The 23,508-nt window shown below is 36.0% G+C and overlaps 12 protein-coding genes across 12 annotated transcripts; 5 read left to right on the top strand and 7 right to left on the bottom strand.

Moving 5' to 3' along the window:
- Nucleotides 1-2: 2 nt before the first annotated feature.
- On the bottom strand, nt 3-1,340 carry TM35_000162560 (putative MYH7B protein; the record flags this gene model as incomplete). Its single annotated transcript, XM_029026128.1, has 1 exon — nt 3-1,340. A coding segment is annotated over one exon (1,338 nt), but the record flags the coding sequence as incomplete, so codon positions are not given.
- Nucleotides 1,341-1,679: 339 nt separating this feature from the next.
- On the bottom strand, nt 1,680-5,483 carry TM35_000162570 (putative protein kinase; the record flags this gene model as incomplete). Its single annotated transcript, XM_029026129.1, has 1 exon — nt 1,680-5,483. One exon carries the CDS (start codon nt 5,481-5,483, stop codon nt 1,680-1,682), a length of 3,804 nt encoding a protein of 1,267 aa, XP_028882685.1.
- Nucleotides 5,484-5,616: 133 nt separating this feature from the next.
- Nucleotides 5,617-8,586, bottom strand: TM35_000162580 (putative SNF2 DNA repair protein; the record flags this gene model as incomplete). The annotated part of the gene is made up of 1 exon (XM_029026130.1): nt 5,617-8,586. The coding sequence occupies one exon, from the start codon at nt 8,584-8,586 to the stop codon at nt 5,617-5,619; it is 2,970 nt and encodes a 989-aa protein (XP_028882686.1).
- A 764-nt stretch (nt 8,587-9,350) lies between these two features.
- TM35_000162590 (putative ABC transporter) lies at nt 9,351-10,262 on the bottom strand (the record flags this gene model as incomplete). The annotated part of the gene is made up of 1 exon (XM_029026131.1): nt 9,351-10,262. One exon carries the CDS (start codon nt 10,260-10,262, stop codon nt 9,351-9,353), a length of 912 nt encoding a protein of 303 aa, XP_028882687.1.
- A 328-nt stretch (nt 10,263-10,590) lies between these two features.
- TM35_000162600 (gamma carbonic dehydratase) lies at nt 10,591-11,490 on the bottom strand (the record flags this gene model as incomplete). Its single annotated transcript, XM_029026132.1, has 1 exon — nt 10,591-11,490. One exon carries the CDS (start codon nt 11,488-11,490, stop codon nt 10,591-10,593), a length of 900 nt encoding a protein of 299 aa, XP_028882688.1.
- A 242-nt stretch (nt 11,491-11,732) lies between these two features.
- On the bottom strand, nt 11,733-12,917 carry TM35_000162610 (ERGIC and golgi family 3; the record flags this gene model as incomplete). The annotated part of the gene is made up of 1 exon (XM_029026133.1): nt 11,733-12,917. The coding sequence occupies one exon, from the start codon at nt 12,915-12,917 to the stop codon at nt 11,733-11,735; it is 1,185 nt and encodes a 394-aa protein (XP_028882689.1).
- Nucleotides 12,918-13,249: 332 nt separating this feature from the next.
- On the bottom strand, nt 13,250-14,677 carry TM35_000162620 (uncharacterized protein; the record flags this gene model as incomplete). Its single annotated transcript, XM_029026134.1, has 1 exon — nt 13,250-14,677. The coding sequence occupies one exon, from the start codon at nt 14,675-14,677 to the stop codon at nt 13,250-13,252; it is 1,428 nt and encodes a 475-aa protein (XP_028882690.1).
- Nucleotides 14,678-15,342: 665 nt separating this feature from the next.
- TM35_000162630 (putative PIMT protein) lies at nt 15,343-16,095 on the top strand (the record flags this gene model as incomplete). Its single annotated transcript, XM_029026135.1, has 1 exon — nt 15,343-16,095. One exon carries the CDS (start codon nt 15,343-15,345, stop codon nt 16,093-16,095), a length of 753 nt encoding a protein of 250 aa, XP_028882691.1.
- Nucleotides 16,096-16,289: 194 nt separating this feature from the next.
- TM35_000162640 (pyruvate dehydrogenase (lipoamide) kinase) lies at nt 16,290-17,951 on the top strand (the record flags this gene model as incomplete). Its single annotated transcript, XM_029026136.1, has 1 exon — nt 16,290-17,951. The coding sequence occupies one exon, from the start codon at nt 16,290-16,292 to the stop codon at nt 17,949-17,951; it is 1,662 nt and encodes a 553-aa protein (XP_028882692.1).
- Nucleotides 17,952-18,179: 228 nt separating this feature from the next.
- TM35_000162650 (uncharacterized protein) lies at nt 18,180-18,578 on the top strand (the record flags this gene model as incomplete). The annotated part of the gene is made up of 1 exon (XM_029026137.1): nt 18,180-18,578. The coding sequence occupies one exon, from the start codon at nt 18,180-18,182 to the stop codon at nt 18,576-18,578; it is 399 nt and encodes a 132-aa protein (XP_028882693.1).
- A 316-nt stretch (nt 18,579-18,894) lies between these two features.
- Nucleotides 18,895-20,208, top strand: TM35_000162660 (putative origin recognition complex subunit 1, putative,cell division cycle 6; the record flags this gene model as incomplete). Its single annotated transcript, XM_029026138.1, has 1 exon — nt 18,895-20,208. One exon carries the CDS (start codon nt 18,895-18,897, stop codon nt 20,206-20,208), a length of 1,314 nt encoding a protein of 437 aa, XP_028882694.1.
- Nucleotides 20,209-20,520: 312 nt separating this feature from the next.
- TM35_000162670 (uncharacterized protein) lies at nt 20,521-23,349 on the top strand (the record flags this gene model as incomplete). The annotated part of the gene is made up of 1 exon (XM_029026139.1): nt 20,521-23,349. The coding sequence occupies one exon, from the start codon at nt 20,521-20,523 to the stop codon at nt 23,347-23,349; it is 2,829 nt and encodes a 942-aa protein (XP_028882695.1).
- Between the last annotated feature and the right edge of the window lie 159 nt (nt 23,350-23,508).

Consider the following 23,508-nt stretch of genomic DNA (forward strand, 5'->3'; position numbering starts at 1 on the left):
TCCTCACGTGCACTGTCCAGCTCAGCCTCCTTCTCTGCAGAGGTACTACTAAACTGCTCACGCAGCAACCGCAGTTCCTCACGTGCACTGTCTAGCTCCCGCTGTAAGGTTTCTCGTTCCTGGAGCGCACTCTCCAGCTTATTCTGTTGCTCTGTAGAGCTACTATCGCACTCTTCTCCCTTTTCGCTTTTCACTGTCAGAGGTGATGTCATAGTACTTTGTGTAGAAGGTGCTATTTCATTTGATTGGGATGATTCATCCGATATATGGTAACTATGTGCAAGATCGATACAATGTGAAACGTTAGGAGGGTTGTTTTTCAGTTCTTCCTCTATTTCAATAATAATTTTATTTGCTCTTTGTGTTCGTTGTTTTGATTGCTGAAGCTGTTGTGTTAGAGAACGTATATTCTCTAAATCTTTGATTTTATCTTGTTTTACTTTTTCCTTCCATTTTTGCAATTTTTCAAGTGATGGAATGCCATCTCTTTCGGGTGATCCACTTTGTTGTCTTTGTTCAAGGGTTTCACGGAACTGTTGGGTTGTTTTTTCTTCTGATAATTTTGTATTGTTTGCATTCTCAACCCATTGTTTTTGCTGTTCCTTGAAGAATGCCAATTTCTGAGAAGAATCATGCAATTGTGCTTCCAGTCTTTCTTTCTCTGCCCTGAGATCTACCAGCTCTTTCTGAATCTCATCAGAAAGAGTTTTCTGTTGATTAGAGTGATTTTCCAAGGTTTCTATCTCTTCTTGTTGTTTTCTTATGTACTTCTCAAGTTCAGAAATCTTTTCACTGTTGTTTTGATGTTCTCGAAGCTGTTGCAGTTCCATATCATGGTGTTTTGTCAGCGCCTCCATTTCATTACTGAATCGTTGTTGAAGTGCAATATATTGTTCCTGAAGATTTCCCAAAGATTGTTGGACCTCCTGTAGTTTTGCCTCACCTTCTTCTATGGTTACACGAGCCTTACTTAATTCTCCCTGTTGTTTTTCGAGTTGTTGTTTGTGTTCATCACGCACCTTTGTAATTGCCTGATCTACCAGAGATTGCAGTTCTGCCGACATACCTACATTACTGGTGTCACGTATAGTTTTCAACACTGTAAGCTCTTCTTCTAGCTCAGCAATTCGGGTTCTATCACGGGTAGTGTACTGTTTTACTTTCTCTTTCCAATCGGCAGTCTTTTGCTGGAGGATGGCGAATTTTTGTTTTTCTTCCTGCAATTCGTCTTCTTTAACCTTTACTAACTCCTCCAATGTCTTATTTTTCTGCCGCAGCATTTCTAGTTCCTCTTGATCAGGAACTGGAACCGTTGCATGTTGCCTTTTAAAGAAATCCATTTGCAACAGCTTCGCCACTTGTTTCCCGCGCTCCCCTACTCTCAGATAGGTGGAGTCCAAGAAGAATAAGAAGAGATTAAAGCAATGGAAAAAAAAAGAAAATAATAACAAGGCAAAGAAACAAGAGAAAAGCAAAAAAAAAAAAAAAAAAAGAAAGGAAGAAAGGAAGAAAAGAATAAACCAAGAAGAAAAGGAGGTATGTTCACATCATTACAAATAGTCCATACAGACTAATACAACAATAGAATAGGTCATAACTGGACTAAGTTCAAACGTATATATTCAACACATACCATTTTTTTTTTATTTTTTTTTTTTGGTTTTTGTTTTTGATACCCCCTATTTTTTACGTTTTCCGTTTTCATTTCGATTTTTCAATTTAAGGTGTTTTTGGTCAGCAAAAAACGTTACTGCTCTGTCAATTGTCGAATAGATAGGGAGTACTTTGTATGTAGACATGTTACTTTTCAACCATTCTACCAATTCAGGTAATTTTGGACGTTCACTCTCTCCACTTGTAGAATCCCACATAAGTTGTCTGATGCATTCATCCACCTTTCTCACCTCCCAATCTACCACAAGTATATGTGAAAGTGATTCTTTAATGATGGCAAACATCTCTCTAGCATCATCAGAGAGGGCACGTTTCTCTCTTGCTTGTAGATGCAAGACAATATCATCAGAGTGAATTTCATTCGCACGTTCCATAATACAGCGCTTTCGAAGAACTGCACACAATTTTTCTAATGGTACATCATCTAAACGAACACCCAACCAACCTTGTTGAAATGATGCAAGGGGTACAATAAGGTTTCCATCTAATAAAACGGTTCGCAATTCTTTCGCTTTCATAGCTTTACAAAATCCACGAGTGTCATATGGAGCTCGTAAACAAGCACGTATATTACCACTCCATAACTTCACTGCACTTGCGATAACCAATGAGACTTGAGTGGGAGAGTAGACGTCTTGGCGGCGAACTGCTACACCATCAAGTAATAATGGTTCATCTTTAGGAAGACGAATATGTTTTCCTACCGTACTCAATTCCATAAGATCGATACTAAGAGAATATGCTGGTATTTCTGCGCTGCGTACACAACATCTACTTGCAAAATTATCAAGACTACAAAAAAATGCGACCGCTCTACATTCATCTTGTGTACGACATTCAAAGAATAATCCATTATCAAGAAAAGAACGATCAACAGATGTTTCACATGGTTTTAATGCAGGGTCTATAATGACCGTAATATTTGATGCAACTTGTTTCCCAAAAAGTGGAATTACTTCTAATAATCTTGAAGTAAAGTTTCTTACTAATTCATGCCTATCTAATGAACTCGATATAAATCCACTTTCCACCAATGTACTATCAATTTTAGAAACCACAGGAGGAATCAAATCACTAGAACTAATTATTTCATGCATATTCAGTACTGTACTGGATGGATCCGATGAACTAGCTTCAATCAAATGCGTTGCTCTTAACCAATGTGCATGTGATATGATAATTTTCAATTTTGATGTTAAATCAATCATTGAAAGAAGATGAAAAAATGATAATAATGGATCTAAAAGTATTTCATCAAAAAGTCCTGATGAACCTAAAGGTGTCGTAAAAACGGCATAAGGTCGTACTCTGTAGTAGAATTGATAAAATGAACCAATATGAGGATTAGCGTACATACCTAAAAAATAAGAGGTAGGAATATGTGGATGTGGTGCAAGAGCCCAAACCCTTGATCCCATATCTAGAACAGATGGTACATCAGATTCATTAAGTGAAGGATTCATAGGTACAAAGTAATCATAACAAGCTACTGGAACTGCACCATGAAGTAATCCAACAATATTTACAGCTTGCATAAGATCAAACATGACAACACTTGTAAGTGTTTTAAGTAATTCCTTCTTTAAAAGAGGAGGTTTACGACTACAATTTACCATTATTCGTTGAACAGAATGAAGTACACGACCAGCAATATGTTCACCATGTCTTTCAATTGTTTCAAGTGCTTCTACTATATCGGCTGGATCTCCAGGAAGATCACCTGCATTAAGAACTTCTTCACATGTTCGTCGTGCACTAGGTTCACGTTGAAGTAGACCAGAAATAACACTTGCCATTCTTGGATTCCAAGTCGTAAACCAATCTGGAAGGGCATTTCCACGACTCACCTGTGTCATAATATTAAACCTCTCTCTAAATCCTTTACCAGCCACGGCAAGCCACATTTCAAGTGCTATCATTCCCAAACTATATTCATCCACCTTAAAATCATAACTTTCACCTCGTTCTTGTTCAGGTGCACAATAAAGAACAGAACCAAGATTTCCTGTTCTACACTCTCCAGCCACTACTTCACCAAGAGATAATGGATCATCTACTTCAAAACTGCTTGGATTTCGCTTTACTGAAGTTTGTAAGGTTCGTGCTAAACCAAAATCTGCTACTCGAACTGTTTCAACTTCTCCTCCACCTGTTGAACTTTCCATTTCAAACAATATATTATCAGGTTTTAAATCACGATGAACAATTTTTTCCCTATGAAAATGTGCCACAACTGTTAATAACTGACGAAAAATCCTTGACGCAATATTTTCACCATCATCAGATGTAAAAAAAGAAGTTTTTTCCATATCGGAGGAATCAATTAAACTTCTTAATGTCTTTTTTGAACACAACTCCATTTGTATATAAAGTGTATGATATTCTACAGAGTGTGCAAGATATGGTGTACTTAAAACATCTGGAGGGGTATCATCATCTGATTCATCAGAGGAGTACACTTTACTGCTTGATGATGACGCGGTATATTCATGTTCTTCACTAGTTGCATGTAAATCATTGTAGTAATAAGTAGTTCGCTGTTTTTTTGATCGACTTAATTGTAAGTTATCCTCATTTTCGCTATTTTCTTCTTCTTTTTCTTCTTCTTCATCTTCTTTCTCATCTTCCTCTTTCTCATCTTCCTCTTCTTCCTCCTCTTCTTCTTCTTCTTTTTCTTCACTATCACCATCAAGATATTCTATCAAGTTTTCATCGCAACCTGGTTCAATCCATGCATCATAGTAACGAACGATGTTTTTATGACTAAGTGCTGCCAAACTTTGAACTTCTCGAAGTGCCTTTTCAGATTGATTTGTTTTTATAACTATTTTTTTAACAGCATAAAGACGACCATCAATTTTTTTCCGACAAACGTAAACAGGTGCGAATCCTCCTGATCCTAATAAACGTTGTTCAATAAATTCACTCTTATATCTCCCAGGTGAACTTCGCTTAAAGGTTCCAACTCCCTCTTCTTGAACCCAAAGCCACTTGGTGAGAGCGTCTGTTCCATCCATAGACTTTTGAAAGTCTCCGCGAAAAACACGTTGAGTATATTCATGCTTCCATGGAACACATTTTTGAAATTTTCTGGGAATAACTTTAACTTCATTTATCAAGTAATAAACCAATGATTGAAAATTGCTGCTCGCCTCTTCTTCTGATTCTGGATCCTTTAAATGACAACATTTATTAAGTAAATGTAAAAGAAGAGCAATTAATTTAAGAGTTTCTTGTGTTATGAGACTTGTTTTTCTCGTCTCAACGGATGATGATGGTTGTTGTTGTTGTTGTTGGGGTGGTGGTAGTTGTAATGATGCTATCTTTTCTGTAGTTACAACTTCTTCATGTTTATCGGAAACAGGTGTACATGATCTTTCCACTCCACCCGACAACACCTTTTCCACCACTGAAATAATTTGCATAATACACGGAGCTCCTGCAAGCAGTGATGGTGCGATGGCCTCTGTAATGTCTTTATGTATTTGTTTCAACTCCGCCTTACTTAAGGCCCCACTGTTCTCTGGAGTGATGCCGTGGGGAAGAAGTATGCGCACTCGTGGGGCCACATAGGGATATCCACAGACCACACTAACTTCAAGTACTACACGTCTTCTTGGGATAGACTCTGTGTCAAGTGCAAATAATATCTTTGGATAGAAATTGTCCTTCTCCACAATGCGAATATTATCATAGTTTTCACGTAGAAATTCAATTTCATCTGCTACAACATCGTTAACTTCCACTTGCCCTTCGGTAATAATATCGTGGGCAAAACATGTCTCTTCGTCCTCTTCTTTTGAACTCATAAAACAGATTATATGTGCACTCTACACAAAAGAAAAAATATATATATATTTATCACACAATAAAAAGAATATATATATATATATATAAAGAAGAAGAAAAAGAAGTAAATAAATAAATAGAGCTCATCATAACTCAATAATATAAAAAAAAGGGCACTTTCATAACACAAAATGGACAACAAGAAAAAAAAAAATGACAAAAGAAAAAAAAAAAATATGTATCCTTAGAAGAAAAAGAAAGCAGATCTTGTGTACATTGCACACGCGCTGCCGTTACACGTCGCGTCGCTTTGAAAGCAAAGTGACCACTCGAAACATCAACTGTTGTACGATGTGATTCTTTCGTGATGTATTTATGTTTCATTTTACTTTCACTTATCGTCTTTTCTAAATGACAGGCCACACAAAGTGTCTGTAAATTATCCATACTAGCCTCACCTCCTCCTTGACTTACTGGTAAAATGTGATCAGCATTCCAGACATTTCCAGGAACAGGATGTTCAACAATTCGGTTAAATAAATTTGGATAATGTCGCATGTGTGGATGCATTTGGTCAATAATAGATTCTCTGTCTTTACGTGTAGTCGCAACAGCAACAAGTGCACATAATGTTTCACAATCTACTTGACAACATGAACAAATACCTTTATCCGCTTCTCGAACACTTCTCCGAACGGCAAATCCAGAGCGTTTTATATAAAATGCTTCTCGACAGGAACCACCACAGAACATATCGGTATCATGATCGGTGTGTACAATATCTCCTGGGGATATAGTTAATGTACAAGATAAAGGATGTTCACATTCCAAACATAATGGTTTATAAGATCCTCCGGATGATGAAAGTAGAGCACCATAGGAATGTGTAGAATAATTATGACGTCGATTAACTTTCCAAAAAAACACTCTACCCAATAAGGGTTTTTCGTGACTATAGCGAAAAGCAGTTTTTCGTTCATTTTTTTCAGGTTTCCATGTAAAATCTGATGGAAACCAACGAGCAGAAAACTTTAATCTACGATACTCATAAGAAGATAACTTTTCTATATTTAACATAAATTGTGTTAATTGACGTGAAAAATCATCACTTAAACTCCAGTGTTGTTGTGCTTCATCAATAGATAGACTCGTAAGATATTTTTTTGCTTGAGAAACATGAATTCTTCCAGTATTAGGACTAATACGAAAAAGAAGTGAGGCTGAGGTTGTAAGATGTAAGGAAGTTCCTGCATACCTACCAGTTATGGTGTTTACATCCATCACCTCATCACTCAAGGATACGGCATGACTAGCATAACTTGCTGTTAAAGAAGATGAAACCCCATCAGTAGCTTGTCTCACTGCCTGAAAGGAACGACAAAGACGTGCAAAGAGTTCTCCATCAAAGAAAGATCCAGAACCAATGATGTAAAAAAAAATAACTCTCTTTTCTTGTCCAGGACGATGAAGACGATCTTCTGCTTGTTGCATCCAAGTAACATCTGGAGGTAATTCCGCAAATAATGCACAAGATGCTCCTGTTAAATGAATCCCAACAGCACAAGCTGTAATTCCAATAATGGCTACTCGAATATCTCCATTATTAAATAATGATAGTGAAGTAGCTCTTGATGATACAGGTGTACTTCCGTCTATACGTATCCAAGTATATTTTTTTTCATTAATATGTTTAGTTAGACAATCTAATAATTTAATATGATGAGCAAATATAACAACTTTAGTATACTTTGTTAAAACATAATCCACTACTTCTATAATTTTATCACTTTTTTTTCTCCAACTAGTTGCATATTTTTCTTGAAACGAATTTCCTTTTTCTTGTATATTAAGTACTTTCTCTGGTACACGAAGTAAAACACGTTGTTTAGAAGGTAAATCTGTGAGAATTTCTGATTTTAAACGTCGAATCATACATGTAGATGCAAGTAGAGAATACAATTCCACACCACGAGTAGATTCCCAAACTCTGAAATATGGTGAAAATTCTGTTCGACAATATCGTAAAGCAAATTCACACCTATTTCTTCCAAGTAATCCAGGAGAAATAGTATCAATTTGATTAAAAAGATCAAAAGGTGATGTTAAGGATGGTGTTCCACTAAGAAACAAACAATACCTTGAACGTTTTCCAATATCACATAATAATGAAGTATATTGGGCATCCGTATAGGCTTCAAGGGTTGTATGAAGGGTATGACTTTCATCTACTACAATACATTTCCAAACTCGACTCTTCATTTGAGTAGCAAGTATTGCAGCCATATGAAAACTTGTTATAACCACTTTAGGTGTATCTTTAATAGAAAGAAAATTACTAGAAGAACTTATAATATGAATATCATCAAGTTCAATAACATCTGTAAGCCATTTTTCAAATTCTTCTACCCAAAGATGTCGTAGAGCAGCTGGACATACAACAAGTGTAGGAAATGCCTTAAGTGCTGCTACAGTTCCAATAGCTTGAAGTGTTTTCCCTACTCCCATCTCATCAGCAAATAGTACACGTCCATCAAACATTAAAGCTCTACAAATCCCATCAATTTGATGTTGATGTAATGCAGAAAAAAGTCTTGCTGGTAATAATTCAGATAAAGAAAAATTTCTTTGTGTATTTGAAGTGGAAGCAATTTCCAATGAACGTTGAGATGGTTCATTTATGTAGAGAGGATCACCATTAACGTCAGATGCCATTTTCAATTCATGAAGCAAGAGATCAAGACTTTCCATAGGAAAACGAAAGTATCCATCTACAGTGGCAACCCATTGCCCCAAACTATTGGGTAAACCACTTACAATTTGAAGTGCATCTTCTGATGTTGTGTTCATAAATCGCAAACAAACTGCTTTTTCCAATAAATCTAATTCCACCTGCGCTATCTTCATATGTTCTGTTGAGACACGTCCAGAGATGACAGGGACGAATTCCACCTGTCTTTCCCCTAAGTTAACGGCATTCACATAATCACGAAGAACATTTCGAAAGTCAATAAAACAACCAGGACAACGACATGCAAAAACACATCCAAAACGGCTAATTTTAAACCAGCGCAAGGTATTGCATACCAGGCAGTACTTTTGACCACTTGCAAGAAACTGCTCCATGTTCGAAATGATACCACATGAAGCCTAAAAGAGAAAAACAAAAAATTAAGAAGAAAAAAACACAGAAGTTTTAAGAATAGAATTCACATAAGCCATTACTTTCAGAAGTAGTAAAGAAAGGAAAAATACATCATATAGAAATATATAGAAAACATACACAGACAGCATATAGATACAACAACAGATATAGATATACCTATAGTATAACTTTTTCACCCAATAAAAACTTTTTAAACCCAATGTATCCTTCACCAACAACAAAAAAAAAAAAAAAATGCAAAGCAAAACAACTCATTGAAGTTCAGAGAGTCCGTGAGTGGTCACGTTTTTTTTTTTCCTTCTTATCTTCCAGTCATAGTATATATATATATATATATATATACATAGATGTATATATATTTGTATATACATGTATATATATATAGATGTATATAGATGTATATATATATATAAAGGGTGAGAATAATAATAATAATAATAATAATAATAATAATAATAATAATAATAATAATAATAACAATAAAAAGGAAACAGCACAAATCATCAGGTATTTGTACACTTGCACTTCAGCCAAAGACCACAAAACACCCTGAATATGAAAACATAATGTTCCATTTAGTTATATCAAGAAGCACAAAAAAAAAAAGAAGAAAAAAACAAAGGAATCAAGAAAAAAAAAATTTCCATTATATATGTATATATATATACATACATACATATATGTATATATAAATATTAGCTACAATCACCATATAAGTTGGGAACTAAACTGCAAAAAGAACACTCACAACATGTTGCATCTCTGGATCATCTTCAAAAGACATATCACATTGAGCATCCGTAGTTGGATACTCAGTAGGAGAACGTACCTCAGATAAGAGTCTAGGAAGCCCTATATTATTCCATTTCGTGTCCACATTTTCAGCAGATTTCCATAGTTTTTGTAATGCTTTTTCTCGAAGGCTTGGATCGACAATTTCTGTTTTTTGAACCTTCCCATCAGAGACATATAATACACGGTGGGCATAAGGCTTCATATACACATCATGTGTTACCATAACCATTGTTAGTCCACTATTACAATTTAGTTTCGTTAGAATATTCATCACTAATTTGGTGTTCCTTGTGTCAAGATCTCCTGTTGGTTCGTCCAAAAACAATATATCTGGATCATTAGCAAGTGCACGTGCTATAGCTACACGTTGCTGTTCTCCACCTGATAACATTGAAGGAAAATGGTGCAAACGATTACTGAGACCAACTGAAGCCAAAAGTTCTTTTGCTCTTGTTTTTATTTCGAACTCTGAATGTGTGCCAGCTATTATCATAGGAAGCGAAACATTATCCAGTGCATCCATTGTAGATAAAAGATTGAAAGATTGGAAAACAAACCCCATTTGTTGACACCTGAGGCGTGCAAGATCTGCATCAGGGGTTTGATCCGTAATTCGTGTATCAAATAAATACAAATTTCCTTTTGTAGGCAAATCAATGGTACCAAGAACATTAAGTAATGTACTTTTTCCTCCACCGCTTGTACCATAAACAAGGAGAAACTCACCCGGTTTTACATCAATTGCCACACCACGAAGAGCAGGAACTCCTTCAGTGCCAAGAAGGTATGTTTTGTGAATATTTTCACATGACACCACTGGCTGATCGTTATTAGACCCCATAGTTGCAAAAAAAAAAAAAAAAAAAAAAAAAAAAAAAGAACAGTACAGCAATTGGTTTTTCTTCTTCTAAGAAAAATAGAATTATAATTCTTTCAGTTGTTTCCATTTTCCTTTTTCTTTTTGGTCTCTCTATAAAAAAAAAAAAAAAAAACAACTCTTGTTTACTACTACTTCTTGACATCACTTCCTGCTAGGGTTAGTACTCTTCTATCACTACTTCACTACCACCCCACAACACCCTTCCCTCCCCAACACACCCTATCTCATAGTAAGAGAGATAATAATAATAAAAATAAAAAAATAAGACTTCTAACCCAAACGCCGTTACTCAATATCCCTGGTGAACACTCTCTGCCAAAGGAGGTTTATGCTCTCCGCCATCCACCATTTCTTGTGGTGTTTTCCTTCCCATGGCTTTTCTGCTTGGTCGTGGAGGTTCCTTTATGTACATAGGTTTCGTACGAATCTCCCGATTGTTTTCGGCGTAGCGCGCGAATTGTTCACGAGCCACACGTTGATCTTCTAGTTCTTCCCATGTTAGCTCCCAAGAATCTCTATGTTCAATCGCTAGTAATACCATATGTTTTGCAGCTTTTATTATATCCTCTTTTTCCTTTTCAGTTAAATCTCTTATCTTCTCTGCCGGATTACCTGCCCACATTTCACCAGAAGGGATAATAGCATCTGATTGAAGAACAGAAGCCGCACATAACATTGAACCAGATTCTATCCTCGCACCTTTCATAACAATAGAATTAGCACCAATAAAAGAGCAAGACGCTATATCAGCAGCCTCAACTATGGCCATCGGCTCAATAGTTACCCACTTCCCAATGGTAACATTTCCAGTAACAACTGCTTTTTCCTGAATGTTACAACTTTCACCTAAATAAATTGTTTCATCTTTTTCAGCACGAATAATGGCATTATAACCAATATAATTTTTACGACCTATTCGAACATCACCAGATATCAAGGCGCTAGGTGCAATAAAAACATTATCCATTACAGATGGTCTTACTCCGTTTAAAGTAAGTAATCTGGGAGTACGATATAATGATTCTTTCGGTCGAATTCCCATCATTTTGTCACCTAATACTATAATCTTTTTGGCTATTTTAGAAAGCCTAATACCTAGATCGTCTAATGCAGTACTGAGCCTTGTTGGCTTTTTTATTGCCCAATCCGGGAGGATTGTTGGTAGATGCGCCTCAGCTGCCAAAACCATGCACCGCCTCATGATGTTAAGCCCAGCTAATACAGTGAAGTGTAGTAATGACGATAGCAAATAATAGTAATAAAAATAAAAGGAGAAAAAGGGAGAAAGATATATATATATAAACCCAGAGGTCAAGCGTAGAAGCATATGAGAACACAGACCTCTATGAAAACAAAAAGAAAAAAAAAAAAAACTAAAAACCAGAAGAGTTTCAGAAGAAAAATTATCCCTACATTATGACATCAGAAATCTCAAAAGAAGCGTCCAATTCGCACAACAAGACCATCGATCATTCCAAGAACAACAAATAGTCCACCAACTATACCACATAACTGGACGAGAAAATGATAGAATGGTGGTCGTTTAAAGTAATTGTTTACTTGGATTGGAGAAAAATCAAAGGAAAATTCCACTGAAGGTAGATGTCCGAACCCAATAGGTATGAAACGATTACTCCATTGCACACTGTACTCATAAGTAGATCCCAGTACCTCATTCCCTTTATCAGTTAAGTATCCTGTAGGTACCACTTTCAAAAAGTACTTAACCTCAGCAAAGCGTCTTTGAGCATCAAATGTTTGTCCATTTAGTGGGTAGTAAACCCCTCGTCGAGAAAAACGAGACACACGTTCATCCCCTATGGAAAATTTTTTTATAATATGGCTTGCATCAAACTGCATAACATCTGCGATTTTAAATCCATATTTACCTCTTTTCGGTGTAAACATAAGCAATCCACTTACTTTTTTAAGTTTTAAAGACCCTTTAAAATTACATCCTGGATTTGTTAATGATAGCTCGTACATACATTGTTTAACAGTATTTAGCGGTGGACGTTGAAAATTGTACTTGTCATGCATTTTCATCACATCATCACATGAATTACAGCAAAGTTTATTTTCTTTATCAACATACTTATATTCCTCATCAATAAAACAATTTCCACAATACTCTGGGGAGTCATGATCTTTTTTGGGGTCATAGTGAAAATTAGTAGAATCTTGAAGGAAGTCAAGATCACCAGCAAAAGCAATTTCACCATCCGAGGTAACAGGGAGTTTTTGAAGATTACGGGTAACATTAAATTTAAATGTACCTGTAACGTCCAAGACAATCAATGAAACTTCATGACATGGTACATTAGGAAAAGTGATATCAATATTAAAGAGAACTTTCTCTGAAACTTTTGTATCAACACTAAGCTCTGTTTTAAAAGCATCTCGACCCATAAGGTAAGCAGAAACTTCCCAAAAAACAAGTAGACATATTATGGTCACAGTAACTAGACTCACTATGGCTCCTTGATGCGTTTGTGTCCGACGATAGTCTTCTTTTGGCTTTGGAAAGAGATCGACCGCTGCAACACTCTTAAAAATAGGCCTCGGTGGAGGCCCCTCATCTTCAATAATTGTTTTGCGTTGTCGAAGTCCAGACATACTTCTAAAAACAATTTAGATATAACCCACACTATGATCCTAGATAGATAGATAGATAGATAGATAGATAGATAGATAGAGTAGAACATAGACCAGATTGTCAGAAGAAGAAAAAAAAAAAAAGAAATCCGCATGAAAACATATATATATATATATATATATATATATATATATATATATTGTAAAAGAGAAAATATAAAACAAGTACAATAATAATACCCCAGGCTTCGGAAGGAAAAGGTACTGAAAAAAAAAAAAAAAACTTACACCAACCATTCCTCTCTCTCTCTCTTTTTCTCTCAAGGGTAACACTGTGGGGAAAAAAAAAACTGTCAGCTATCAATGTTCATTTCCGCAATAAGTGTATCACGGCGACGTAATTGTTCTTCTGCGTACAGATAATACTCATTCATTTCTTTTCGATACCGTTGTAATTCAGCTTCATAATGTTGAGAAAAGCGAGCTTCAATTTCACTAACTATGGATGTAAAAGCAGTCTCATTAGAAGGCTTCTCAACAGCTAATTTTAATCCAGCTACTTCTTCAAGTAAAGAAAGATTTTTTCGGTGTTCTATCAAAAGTAAATCACTTATTTCCGAACTACGTTTTTCTGCACTCTTAAGTTCATCAAGAATTTGTTGTTTTTCAAGCTCAAGAACACGAATACGATGTTTTAATCCATGGTAAGATGACTTAACTTCTTTGCACTCTTTCTTCGCTTCTAGTAACTGAATATGGAGTGAGTTCTCTTCATTCTGGGTTTCGTTAATCTTTAGAGATCCATTAGAAACCAATGTTTCGTTCATATGTATCTGTTTCATTACATTTTGTAATTGTAATTCAAGTTGTTTCTCTCTTTCTTGATAGTCATTTAATAGTTCTTTTGCACTCGCCAACTTCCTTGTAAGATCCTCTTTCTCACTTCGTAACGTAGCTATTTCATTATTTTTGGTCTCAAGAGTAACACTAACACGTTTTCCTTGTAACTGTTCCTCTAAAGCTTGCATTTTGGTTCTTAGAAATTTTTCTTCTTCTTGAAAATTATCTAATGCCCTATGTGTAGTGGAAAGTTCTTTGGAAAGTGATTCCTTCTCTTTTTTTAGAGTAAGAGTCTCTCTTGTTTTCACTTCAAGAGCGTGACTCAAACGCTTAATTACGTCATTTAGTTCATCAAAGGAAGTAATAGAAGCAGATGTTTCCACCTTTTCTGAGTCATTATATTGACGACGAAGATCAGTAAACATTTTTTGTTCATTTCCACCATAATTATCAATTAGTTCATCTACAAATGGTATCATTGACTTATTATGAATCCGATAAAATTCTATTAACCTTTCCCTTAACTTGTTCATGTCACCTTTCTCAGACTCATTAGAGAGAGAAGTATTTTTCTCAGTCGATTTATTGTTGTCCTTCATATCTGGTGATGGTCTCCATTTTCCCTCCTGAATTACGCAATATTCAGAGTCTGCGGGAAAATCAGAAGTCTTCTCAAGATGATCAATGGAAAAAAAACTGTGATTATTCCTAGGAATAACATCCTCGGAATGCTTTGGGTTAGGTTCTGGCACATTTAACGGTCTCTCAACGTTCTGCTGCGGAGTCGGTTCAGGTCCATATTTGTCTACTAACACGCGAAAAATATCCTCCTCTCTACCACGGTAAGTTGTCAAAATAGCGTCCACTGAGGAAAGGCAAGAAGGGTTATAAACTTCATAAAACCTCTTTAGGCGATTCCGATACTCACCAACCCCATCCATTCCTGCACCACAAATGGTCGCTGCAAATTAAAAAAAAAAAAAAAAGAACGAAAAGAAGAGAAAGAAAAAAAAACCTCGGGTTCGGTACCTCGCCCGGCGTCGGTCCCGCCAACGCGGCCCCCGAGAAGGAAACACCCAACAAAAAGAAAGCAAGTATTGCAAAAAAAAAAAAAAACACACACGCACACACACACAACCGGGTACAGCGTCCAACGCCGCCGCCCGAAACAGGAAGAACAACAGGAAATGCCCCGCGCCGCCCCTCACAGATCCCGGGAAAAAGAAGCCTCCAGAAAAGGATCCGTGAAAAAACAAGAAACGCTGGTGGCTCTGGGGCGCCGGTCGGGCCTCCGGGGTGGGGGGTGTGGGGCTCGCCGCGGGGATCCCGTGTGGTTGGTCCCCTGGGCCTCGTGTCGTCGTCCGCTTCTCCTTCCGTTGGCGTGGCCGGCAATTGAGGACATCTTGCTGCCGTTTTTTCTTTTTTTTTTTGTTTCTTCTCTTTGATGAGTTGTTTTTCTTTTTCTTTTTTGGTTTTTTTTTTTTTCCTTTATTCCTGCGTAATTGCAGTTCTTTTTTTCCCTATTTTACACTCTGTGTCTCTTTCCTAATCTCTTTTTTTTTATATTCTGTGTATTATTTCTTTTTTTGTTTTGTTTCTGAAAGCCATGGCCAAGATAGGAACCTCTTTTTCTGATGACTTAACTGTTGAAAAGTATTACGGACAGCGTCATCGGTTATGGTCACGTTTTGATGAAGGTGTATGGATGACAAAGAGAGGATGGTTTGAGGTAACACCTGAAAATATAGCGCGGTCTTCTAGTAAGATTCATCAGACTCTCAAGAAAAGGGGTTCTGTTCTTGAATTATTCTGTGGATGTGGTGGTGATACTGTTCAACTTGCACGAGTTTACGATAAGGTTATAGCTGTTGATATAGATATTGATGCAATTGAAGCAGCAAAACATAATGTAGCTGTCTATGGAGTTTCTGACCGTGTTTCTTTTATTTGTAGTGATATTCGTTCTCTAAAAGTAGAGGATTTCTCTGTTGACGCAGTACACTGTTCTCCACCATGGGGTGGAGAAATGTATTGCGCTGGTCCTTTCTTTGATATAGATAAATCCTTAGAGGAAACTATAGGAATGAAATTTTCCAAACTTTTTGAGTTTATTCTAGGTTTTTCAAAAAATATAACAATGTTTTTGCCTCGGAATATCCTACTGTATTCGCTTATTCCATGTGGTTTTAAGGGCAATTTTGAAGTTGTAAGACATTATGTTAATGAGAGGTGCAAGGCTCTGACGGTAGTTTGGGGTGATCTGGTTGATTGTTCTTCACTGAAAGATCCTCTAGTACCTCAATACATACTAAAAGATAAAGTTCTTCCTCGTTTGGAGAAACGTGCACGTGGGTCTTAATGTTTCCCTTTTTTATTTCATGTGTTACATTTAAGAAGTCTTTCTTTTCTACATAAGTCAAGAGACCTTATAATCCTTTTTTTATTATTATTAATGGAGATTCTATGGGAGTTTTTATTCTGTAATGTGGTTATTCATTTTTCTCTCTTCTCTTGTTCCTCTTTTCTTTTTACCTTTTCTCTTTATTATTAGGGATGAAAAGGATCAGATATTTCTCTTTACTGGGATCTAGAAGGGGACTTATACTACGCCCAGAGTCTACCAAGGATCCCTATAGGTATCCATTAGGTTATGTTCCTCTTGATGGTTCAGAATCAATAGATAGTGTCTGCTCTTTAGTGAAAAATGGTTTTTTTGTAGCTCCTTTAAATAAAATAGAGACTATTCATCGTGCTCACCTTGGTGTTCGACATTTACTACGCTCAGAATATCCGGCCGTTAGCCCTGTAGATATGATTGGTTTGCAATTAAGATTAAAAGAAATTTGTAGTCGTTTGCTTATTCGTAGAGATTTTTGGGTTTTAGATGATTTTAATGATCCCGAATTAAATTCAAGCTTTGGTATTCAAAATGTTTACTTTGATAATTTTAAATGGTCTCAGGTTCTTTGGAAAAGGTTTCAGGTTTTTGTGGAAGAATATTTTCCTGTTTCAGATCATACACATCTTACGTATGATGAGTATCTTCAACTTTTGAGAAGTTTTTCACACTTTGAACAAGGAGCAAGTTTGGCTCCTTTAATTCCAAAACGTTGTAAAGTGCATCCTCCCTTTGGGGTTGTGGTACCATCAAAGGTTGATCTTGAACCACTTTTGTTATATAGTAACTGGTTAAAAAACTTTAGAGGTCCTTTAATGTTAAATAAGGCTCTTGTTGTATGGAGTCGTTGTGGTGCTGCTGCTTTTGCAACTAAAGAATGTGGAGTTCCTATAGTTCGAGGAGTTGATCCTAATCCGAGAGCTGTGAAATCTAGTAGAAAAGATGCACAGCAAATGGGTAAACGTTTTGATGCTATAAGTTTTAGAGTTGGAGAAATGTTTGCAGGTATGGATGACTTTTCAAAATCATCAAAACAAGAAAAATATGACTTAATAGTTTTTTATCCTGATCAAGGGTCATTTGATTCCCTTTTTTCTGAAAATACAAGTTTGTATGCACCAGGAATGGATGGCTATGCAGGTCGTCTGGAACAATTTTTTGATGAAGCAGGATCTTATCTTTCCGATTCTGGAGTTTTAGCAGTTTGTTGTACTAATCTTAATTCTATTTTAAAACCAAATGAACCTAATCCAATTGAATACGAAATTAAAACAAACCGAAGATGGATTCTTTTAGATTACTATGACCTACCTATAAGAAGTAAGGGTGTTCTTTCTCACATTCCAATGGAGCATCGTTATCGACTTCCCTATGACTTAAAGAAACAACTAAGGAGTGAGTTATGGATTATGCACAAAGTAGAATCACTTAGTCATTTTGCCTATATTCATAAAATACCAGGAGCTAAACCTCCATCTTGTGTAAGTTCATATTGGAGAAATAAAAGTCTTGGTAAACTAAGACGTAGTGTAATGAAAGAACAAGTGGAGTTAATGGGAGGAGATTGGGATGATTATAAAAAACGTATGCTTCACTTACTTCAGGAACAAAATGGGGATGAGGAAGATGATGTGGCTCAAGCTGCACGAATGGCATTAGATCCAACATATCCACTGGAACTAGCGCGTAGAGCTCGTGTTGCAGTTGAAAAGAATATGGAGTCTGAACGTGTATTTCATGAAAGTGTTGCCAAACAGTTTCCGGAAGAATCACCTCGTGCTGTATTTGATTCAACTTACCTCGGTCAAACATACTGAGTAACGGTAATGCGATATTCTACTGCTTAACGAAACGAAACGAAACGAAATTGAGATGACTTAACAAGATAATTGACTTATATTTCCTATAGATTCTGCAATATAGAGAGATGCAAAATCTCTCTTTCTTTTTTTCTTTCTTAATATATTCTTCCCCTATTTTCCTCTTTTTTTTCTTCTTGTTTATTATTATTGCTATTATTCTTTTAATTTAAGAAAGACGTAGAAATGGAAGTAGTTGAAGAGTTTCTCTCTCTCCGTCGTGAAGGTCGTGGTGAGGAGGCGTATGAGATGCTTGCACCTGGCGCAGCGATGGGATGTCCATGGGGAGGATTACATCACGGAGAGAAAGTGCATGATTTATTAAGGGATGAAGCACGGTTTGTCAAAAAAGGTTATCTGGATCCAGTACCAATTGAAAAAATTGATGAAAACACCTTTCAGAGGAAATTTAAATGGGATCGTGGGATGTATGAATATGGGAATTCTGGGTTTTGGGGTTTAGGCAATCTTCCAACATGGCGTGAAATTTATTTTATCGAGAACGGTAAAATTCGATTGGTTACAGCAGATAAACAACCAAGAGCCTCTTTTTGGAAAACCATAGGGTTATCGAGTATTTTTTGAGTATTTTATTATTATTATTATTCCTTTGGTGAGGGGAATGGGAGTAGTGGGGAGTTAGTGTGAAGTAGAAATTGTGTCTGATGATCTAATACTGCACTGTTTTGAAGTGTACGTCTAGTAGAAAGTTACGATAGAGTGAATTTAGTTTAACTTGGTTATTTCATTGTTTACTTTTGGTACAGTTTGTATACTGTGTGCGTTTTCCCCTCCTCTCTAGGAATATACTATTTCCTTTTTTTTTCCTCTATACTCTTTCTATTTACTTTTTGTTTATTATTAAAATAATAATATTAATCATCAACGTCATGAAGAAGACATGAAGCGTCCAAGAGGTCGCTCAAATGAACGTATAGTTTCTGCTCTACGTGAGGGTGTAGCTGCTCTTAGTGTATCTAGTGCAGCAGCTTCAAAGGAGCTAACATGTCGTGATGTTCACGTAAATACTATAGTTGATTTTCTTAATGATAGTGTTCATCCTGTTATGCAGATATTTGGTATGCCTGGAACTGGGAAAACAGCATCTGTAAACCACGCTCTTGCTGTTCTTGCACATTCAGCTCCTTCTGGAAGAAAACCAACTGCAGTATTTCTTAATGGTTACGTCATTCAGAAAAGCTCTGATATATACTGGACCTTAAATTCTCATTTAAGCAAGGCAAGGTTGGGTCATAGTGAAAATTGTTCACCTGAGCAATGTGCTGCATTAATAGAAAAACGTTTTAGACAAGGTTGGGGTAGTTCTCCTACACCTTTGTGTATGATTGTTATAGATGAAGTAGATAAAGTGTTGAAAAGGCATCATAAAGCTTTCTTCAGAATTGTTGACTGGTTAAGTTTTCCTTTTGCATTTTGTAAGTTGATAACTATATCTAATAGTATGGAACTTGCAGCAGATGCGAAGACTAGAAGTCGTTTAGATATAACAAAACGATTAGTTTTTGAACCATATAGTTTTTCTGAATTAAAAGAAATTCTTTTACGAAGAGTTGATCATATTAAACCTACTTTGTTCGCAGAAAAAGCTATTAACTATTTGTGTAATCAAACAGCATCACACTATGGAGATGTTAGACGTTTGCTACAATCTGCATCAGCTGCTGTTTGTGGTCTTATGATGAAAATTGAAGAAGGTTATCAACCTACAGAAGTAAATGATGGTTTATTAGCTGTAAAAGATGTGCATGCAGTTGTTCGTCAAATTTTTCATGATCGTTTCGTCGAATTTATTCAAACAATTCGACTTCCTATACTCTTTATAAGTGTTGCTGTAATAGCTAATGAAACTACAAAAATATTTCAGACGAATCCTATTGATAGTCGTTTGTCTCTGGATACTCTTTTTGTTGCTACAAAGAGGGCTCAACAAACATTTAGTGTAAAATTAGGTGAACCTAATTTTATTGTCTTAAGTTATGGGGCCTACTTGGAAATTGTTGAGATGCTTCGAGAAGTGGCATTGATTGATATAACAATAGGAGAAGAATGTATTCCAGTTAAGTCTGCCCAATACCTTCTTGAAGTAACAGAAAAAGCTTATGTTTCAATGTTACAACCATTTCCAACTGTAGTAGATTCGTGTAAATTGCATGACTTATTTGGTGAAGGCATAAGCCCACTTTTCATTACTTAGATCCTTTTTTAAGTAGAAAAAAAAATAATAATAGTAAACGAGAAGAATGGAATAAAAATGTAGTTTTATTGTTTTATTGTTTTTTTTTTTTTTTTTTGATGTTTCACTCTTTATATTCTGTATTTAATCCCTCTTATCTTTTCTATTGTTCCTTAAAAGTGCTGTGTGGGTGTTGCTGTATATCTAGTTGTATCGCCAAAGGAAAGAAAAAGAAAAAAAGGTTCCTTTTCCCCTCACCCCCCACACCACCAATAAAAGAAAAAAGAAAAGAAAACAACTACACGAAGTCTATATAAGGAGAATACTGTAGTTATGGCTCCCCTCCATAGTGGTGGTGGTGGTGTCTCCGGATTTGCAGCAGCAGCAAAAGTTCTATTTGACTCCGCAAAGAAAGTTGGAGCTGTAGAACCAATTGGGGTAACAAGTAAACTGTATGCTCAGCAGCTGAAGAAAATACAATCACAAAGCCGAAAAAAAGGTGGTTCTTTGGGAAGTGTTTCATATAAAGTTGCTGAATTTTTATCTACTCAAAGAACGCCCAAGGTAAACACTATAAGAAATCCCACTAGTATCGCTAAACGTGTCCCTTTGATTGATATCCCATTACAACAACCAAAGAAGAAAGAGTTATCTGCAGAAGAGAAACCACAGGTGAAAAAGGTACCAACTTTGGATTTTATTTACAAGAAAGGAGGAGATCAGGACGTAAAGTTGGGTGCAATAAAGAAAGAGACACCATTAAAACAGACTAAAACTTCAAATGTTGAATCTTTATTGTCTAACCAAGCAGTTCCTTCATTAGATTTCGTTACGGATCCCAAAAAGACTACGTCTTTACAAACTCCTTCAAAACCTGTCGTATCATTAGTTAAAGAAGAGAAAAAAGAATTTTCTCTAAATGAAACTACTACACCCCTTGAGGTTACAAATGTTACTATATCTGAGGATAAACCTCTTTTTGAAACAACTGTTTCGGTTGAACCAATAAAAAGTCATACAATGGATCATACTGTAACAGCTTTATTTGAAAAACCAGAATCTAAACCACAAAGACCTGTAAAACCTTCTATCACAGTTCCAATTTCTTCAGAAATAACTTCTTCAACTACTCCTAGTGCTGCTGCTCCTATAAAGGATGAAACTATATCTGTAGATGTATGGGAATTACAACGTGAACGAGAAATAGAACAATTACGGAAGAGTCAGGAAAATGCAGAAAAAGAGAGACTAGCTTTACAACTTGAAGAAGAGCATAAAACTCTTGGAGATGAATGGGTTAAACGCAGAACATTAATCACTCCAATACGTGAAAAGGATGAAAAAACAATTATATTGGAAAAAATGTACCGTTCAACGCAATGGGAAACATGTTTTGAATATTTTAATCAATTGGTATCTAGCCAAACACCATCCACTGTGGTTTCCCAGCAAGCAGTTCGAATAATGGAAAAACGTCTTAAATCTGTTCCATTAGAACATCGAGAAACTGTCAAGAATGCTTTGTTAAAGGAACTAAAAGGGAGAAGGTTAAATTCTGAATTAGCTAAGTTTGAGCTGCGCCATGAGAATGGAGAAACATTTCTTAAAAATTTTCGTTTAGCTTCAGATACTGTAAAAGAATCACTAGAGATTTTTACAGTCTCAAAGGCTGTAAACGCATTGGTGTATAATGGTACTTGGGAAGAAGCAATAGAACTTGTTGAGCATTCCAAACAACGTTTCAATGATAAAAATGGTTATCTTGAATTAAAACTATTAAAAGTATCTCGAGGTTTGGATGAAGAAACAATAAAAGCGATAACAGCTTATGTTTTAAAATCTCTTACAGCATCTGATCGACTTGGAAAATCACATAAATTAGAAATTGCAAGACTTGAAAAAGGACCTCGTAGACGACAAATGATTTCACAATTAGTTAGTTCTAGTGATGTAGATGAAGTAGTATACGCAGAGTTATTGCGAATTACTCCAAAAGAACATGTTAAGGATGTTCTTGATGATATTCGTAAACGGGGATTAAATGTTGAAGATCCTGCCATTCTTACGGAACTATGTTGGAAATCATTTGATCCAGAACACCCTCAATTACTATTTAAAGAAGTAGAAAGACAAGAAGAAATGATAGGACTTCGTGGTGCCCATTTATTAGCAGCTGTAGCTATTTCAAGAGCTTCGAAAACAGAAGATACTTTGCGTTCTACCGTACATCTTTTAAAAAAGGGTCCTATTTTTAAGGCCAAATTTATTTTAAGGAAAATGTTACCTTTACTACATGAAAAAAATATGACGAAAGAAATTGTTGAACTTGCAGACTTTTATTCTCCATATGTTCCCTTAGCAACAGCTCTTCCAAATGCTGTGGCTTTTATTAATCATGCTTTTAAAGCCGTGGGAAGAGAGCCGTTATCGGATCAGTTAGTAAGTTCATTACCAAAGCGTGAATCTACATCTTCAGAACGTTTAGATTCAGATGATTCTAATGTGAGAACGACTTCAGATGTTGTCGCCTCTTCTGAAGAGTTGCTTCAGTGTGCAAAGGAGAAGAATTGGGAAAAGGCACTCACTTTAATTAATACTATACCTTCTGGAGGTCAAAAGGGATATGATGCTGAAACGTTAACTCTTATGTACAATTGTGCTCTTAGTGCCTCGGTAGAAAAAGTAGATGTTGTTAAATCTTTGTATAGTAAGATGAAAGAAAACGGGGTACAAATTAATGCAACGACCAACAATGCAGTATTGAGTAGTCTTATGCGATCTCCAGAGTGGGAAGAGGCAGTTGAATTTTATAAAGAAATTGATCCCTCTTTAAGAGATCATAACACTTATTCGGTGATGTTATCATTATTTGGAAGAACAGATAGATGGGAAGAGGCACTTGAAGTGGTTAAAACGGCACAGGCTGGTTCAACAAAGACTCCAATCATTATCTACACTTTAGGTATTAACGCCGTACATAATCATAGCTGGAGCTCTACCCTGGAATTATTTCAGATGTGCCGAAAAGAGCATGGAATTCAGAATATCAAAGAAAATGTAATTGATAAGGTTATTCGCTCCTTATCACAAAATAAACGTACCGTTGAGTTGCAGAAACTAGAAATGGAATTGGCAAAAACGAAAAAAAAGAAAAAACAATAGGGTGTTGAAAGTATTTATTTATTGATGGATGAATGGATTGCTTGATTATTTGTTCTTGTTATTGCTGTTAGTTTGCCGAAGCGATTATTTCATACATTTATCTTTGATGCATGTATTGTTTATATAATACATTCGTGCATACATACATACATACAAACA

This window comes from Trypanosoma theileri (assembly GCF_002087225.1).
Source record: "Trypanosoma theileri isolate Edinburgh chromosome Unknown TM35_Tth_16_V1, whole genome shotgun sequence".
Classification (NCBI taxonomy): Eukaryota; Euglenozoa; class Kinetoplastea; order Trypanosomatida; family Trypanosomatidae; genus Trypanosoma; species Trypanosoma theileri.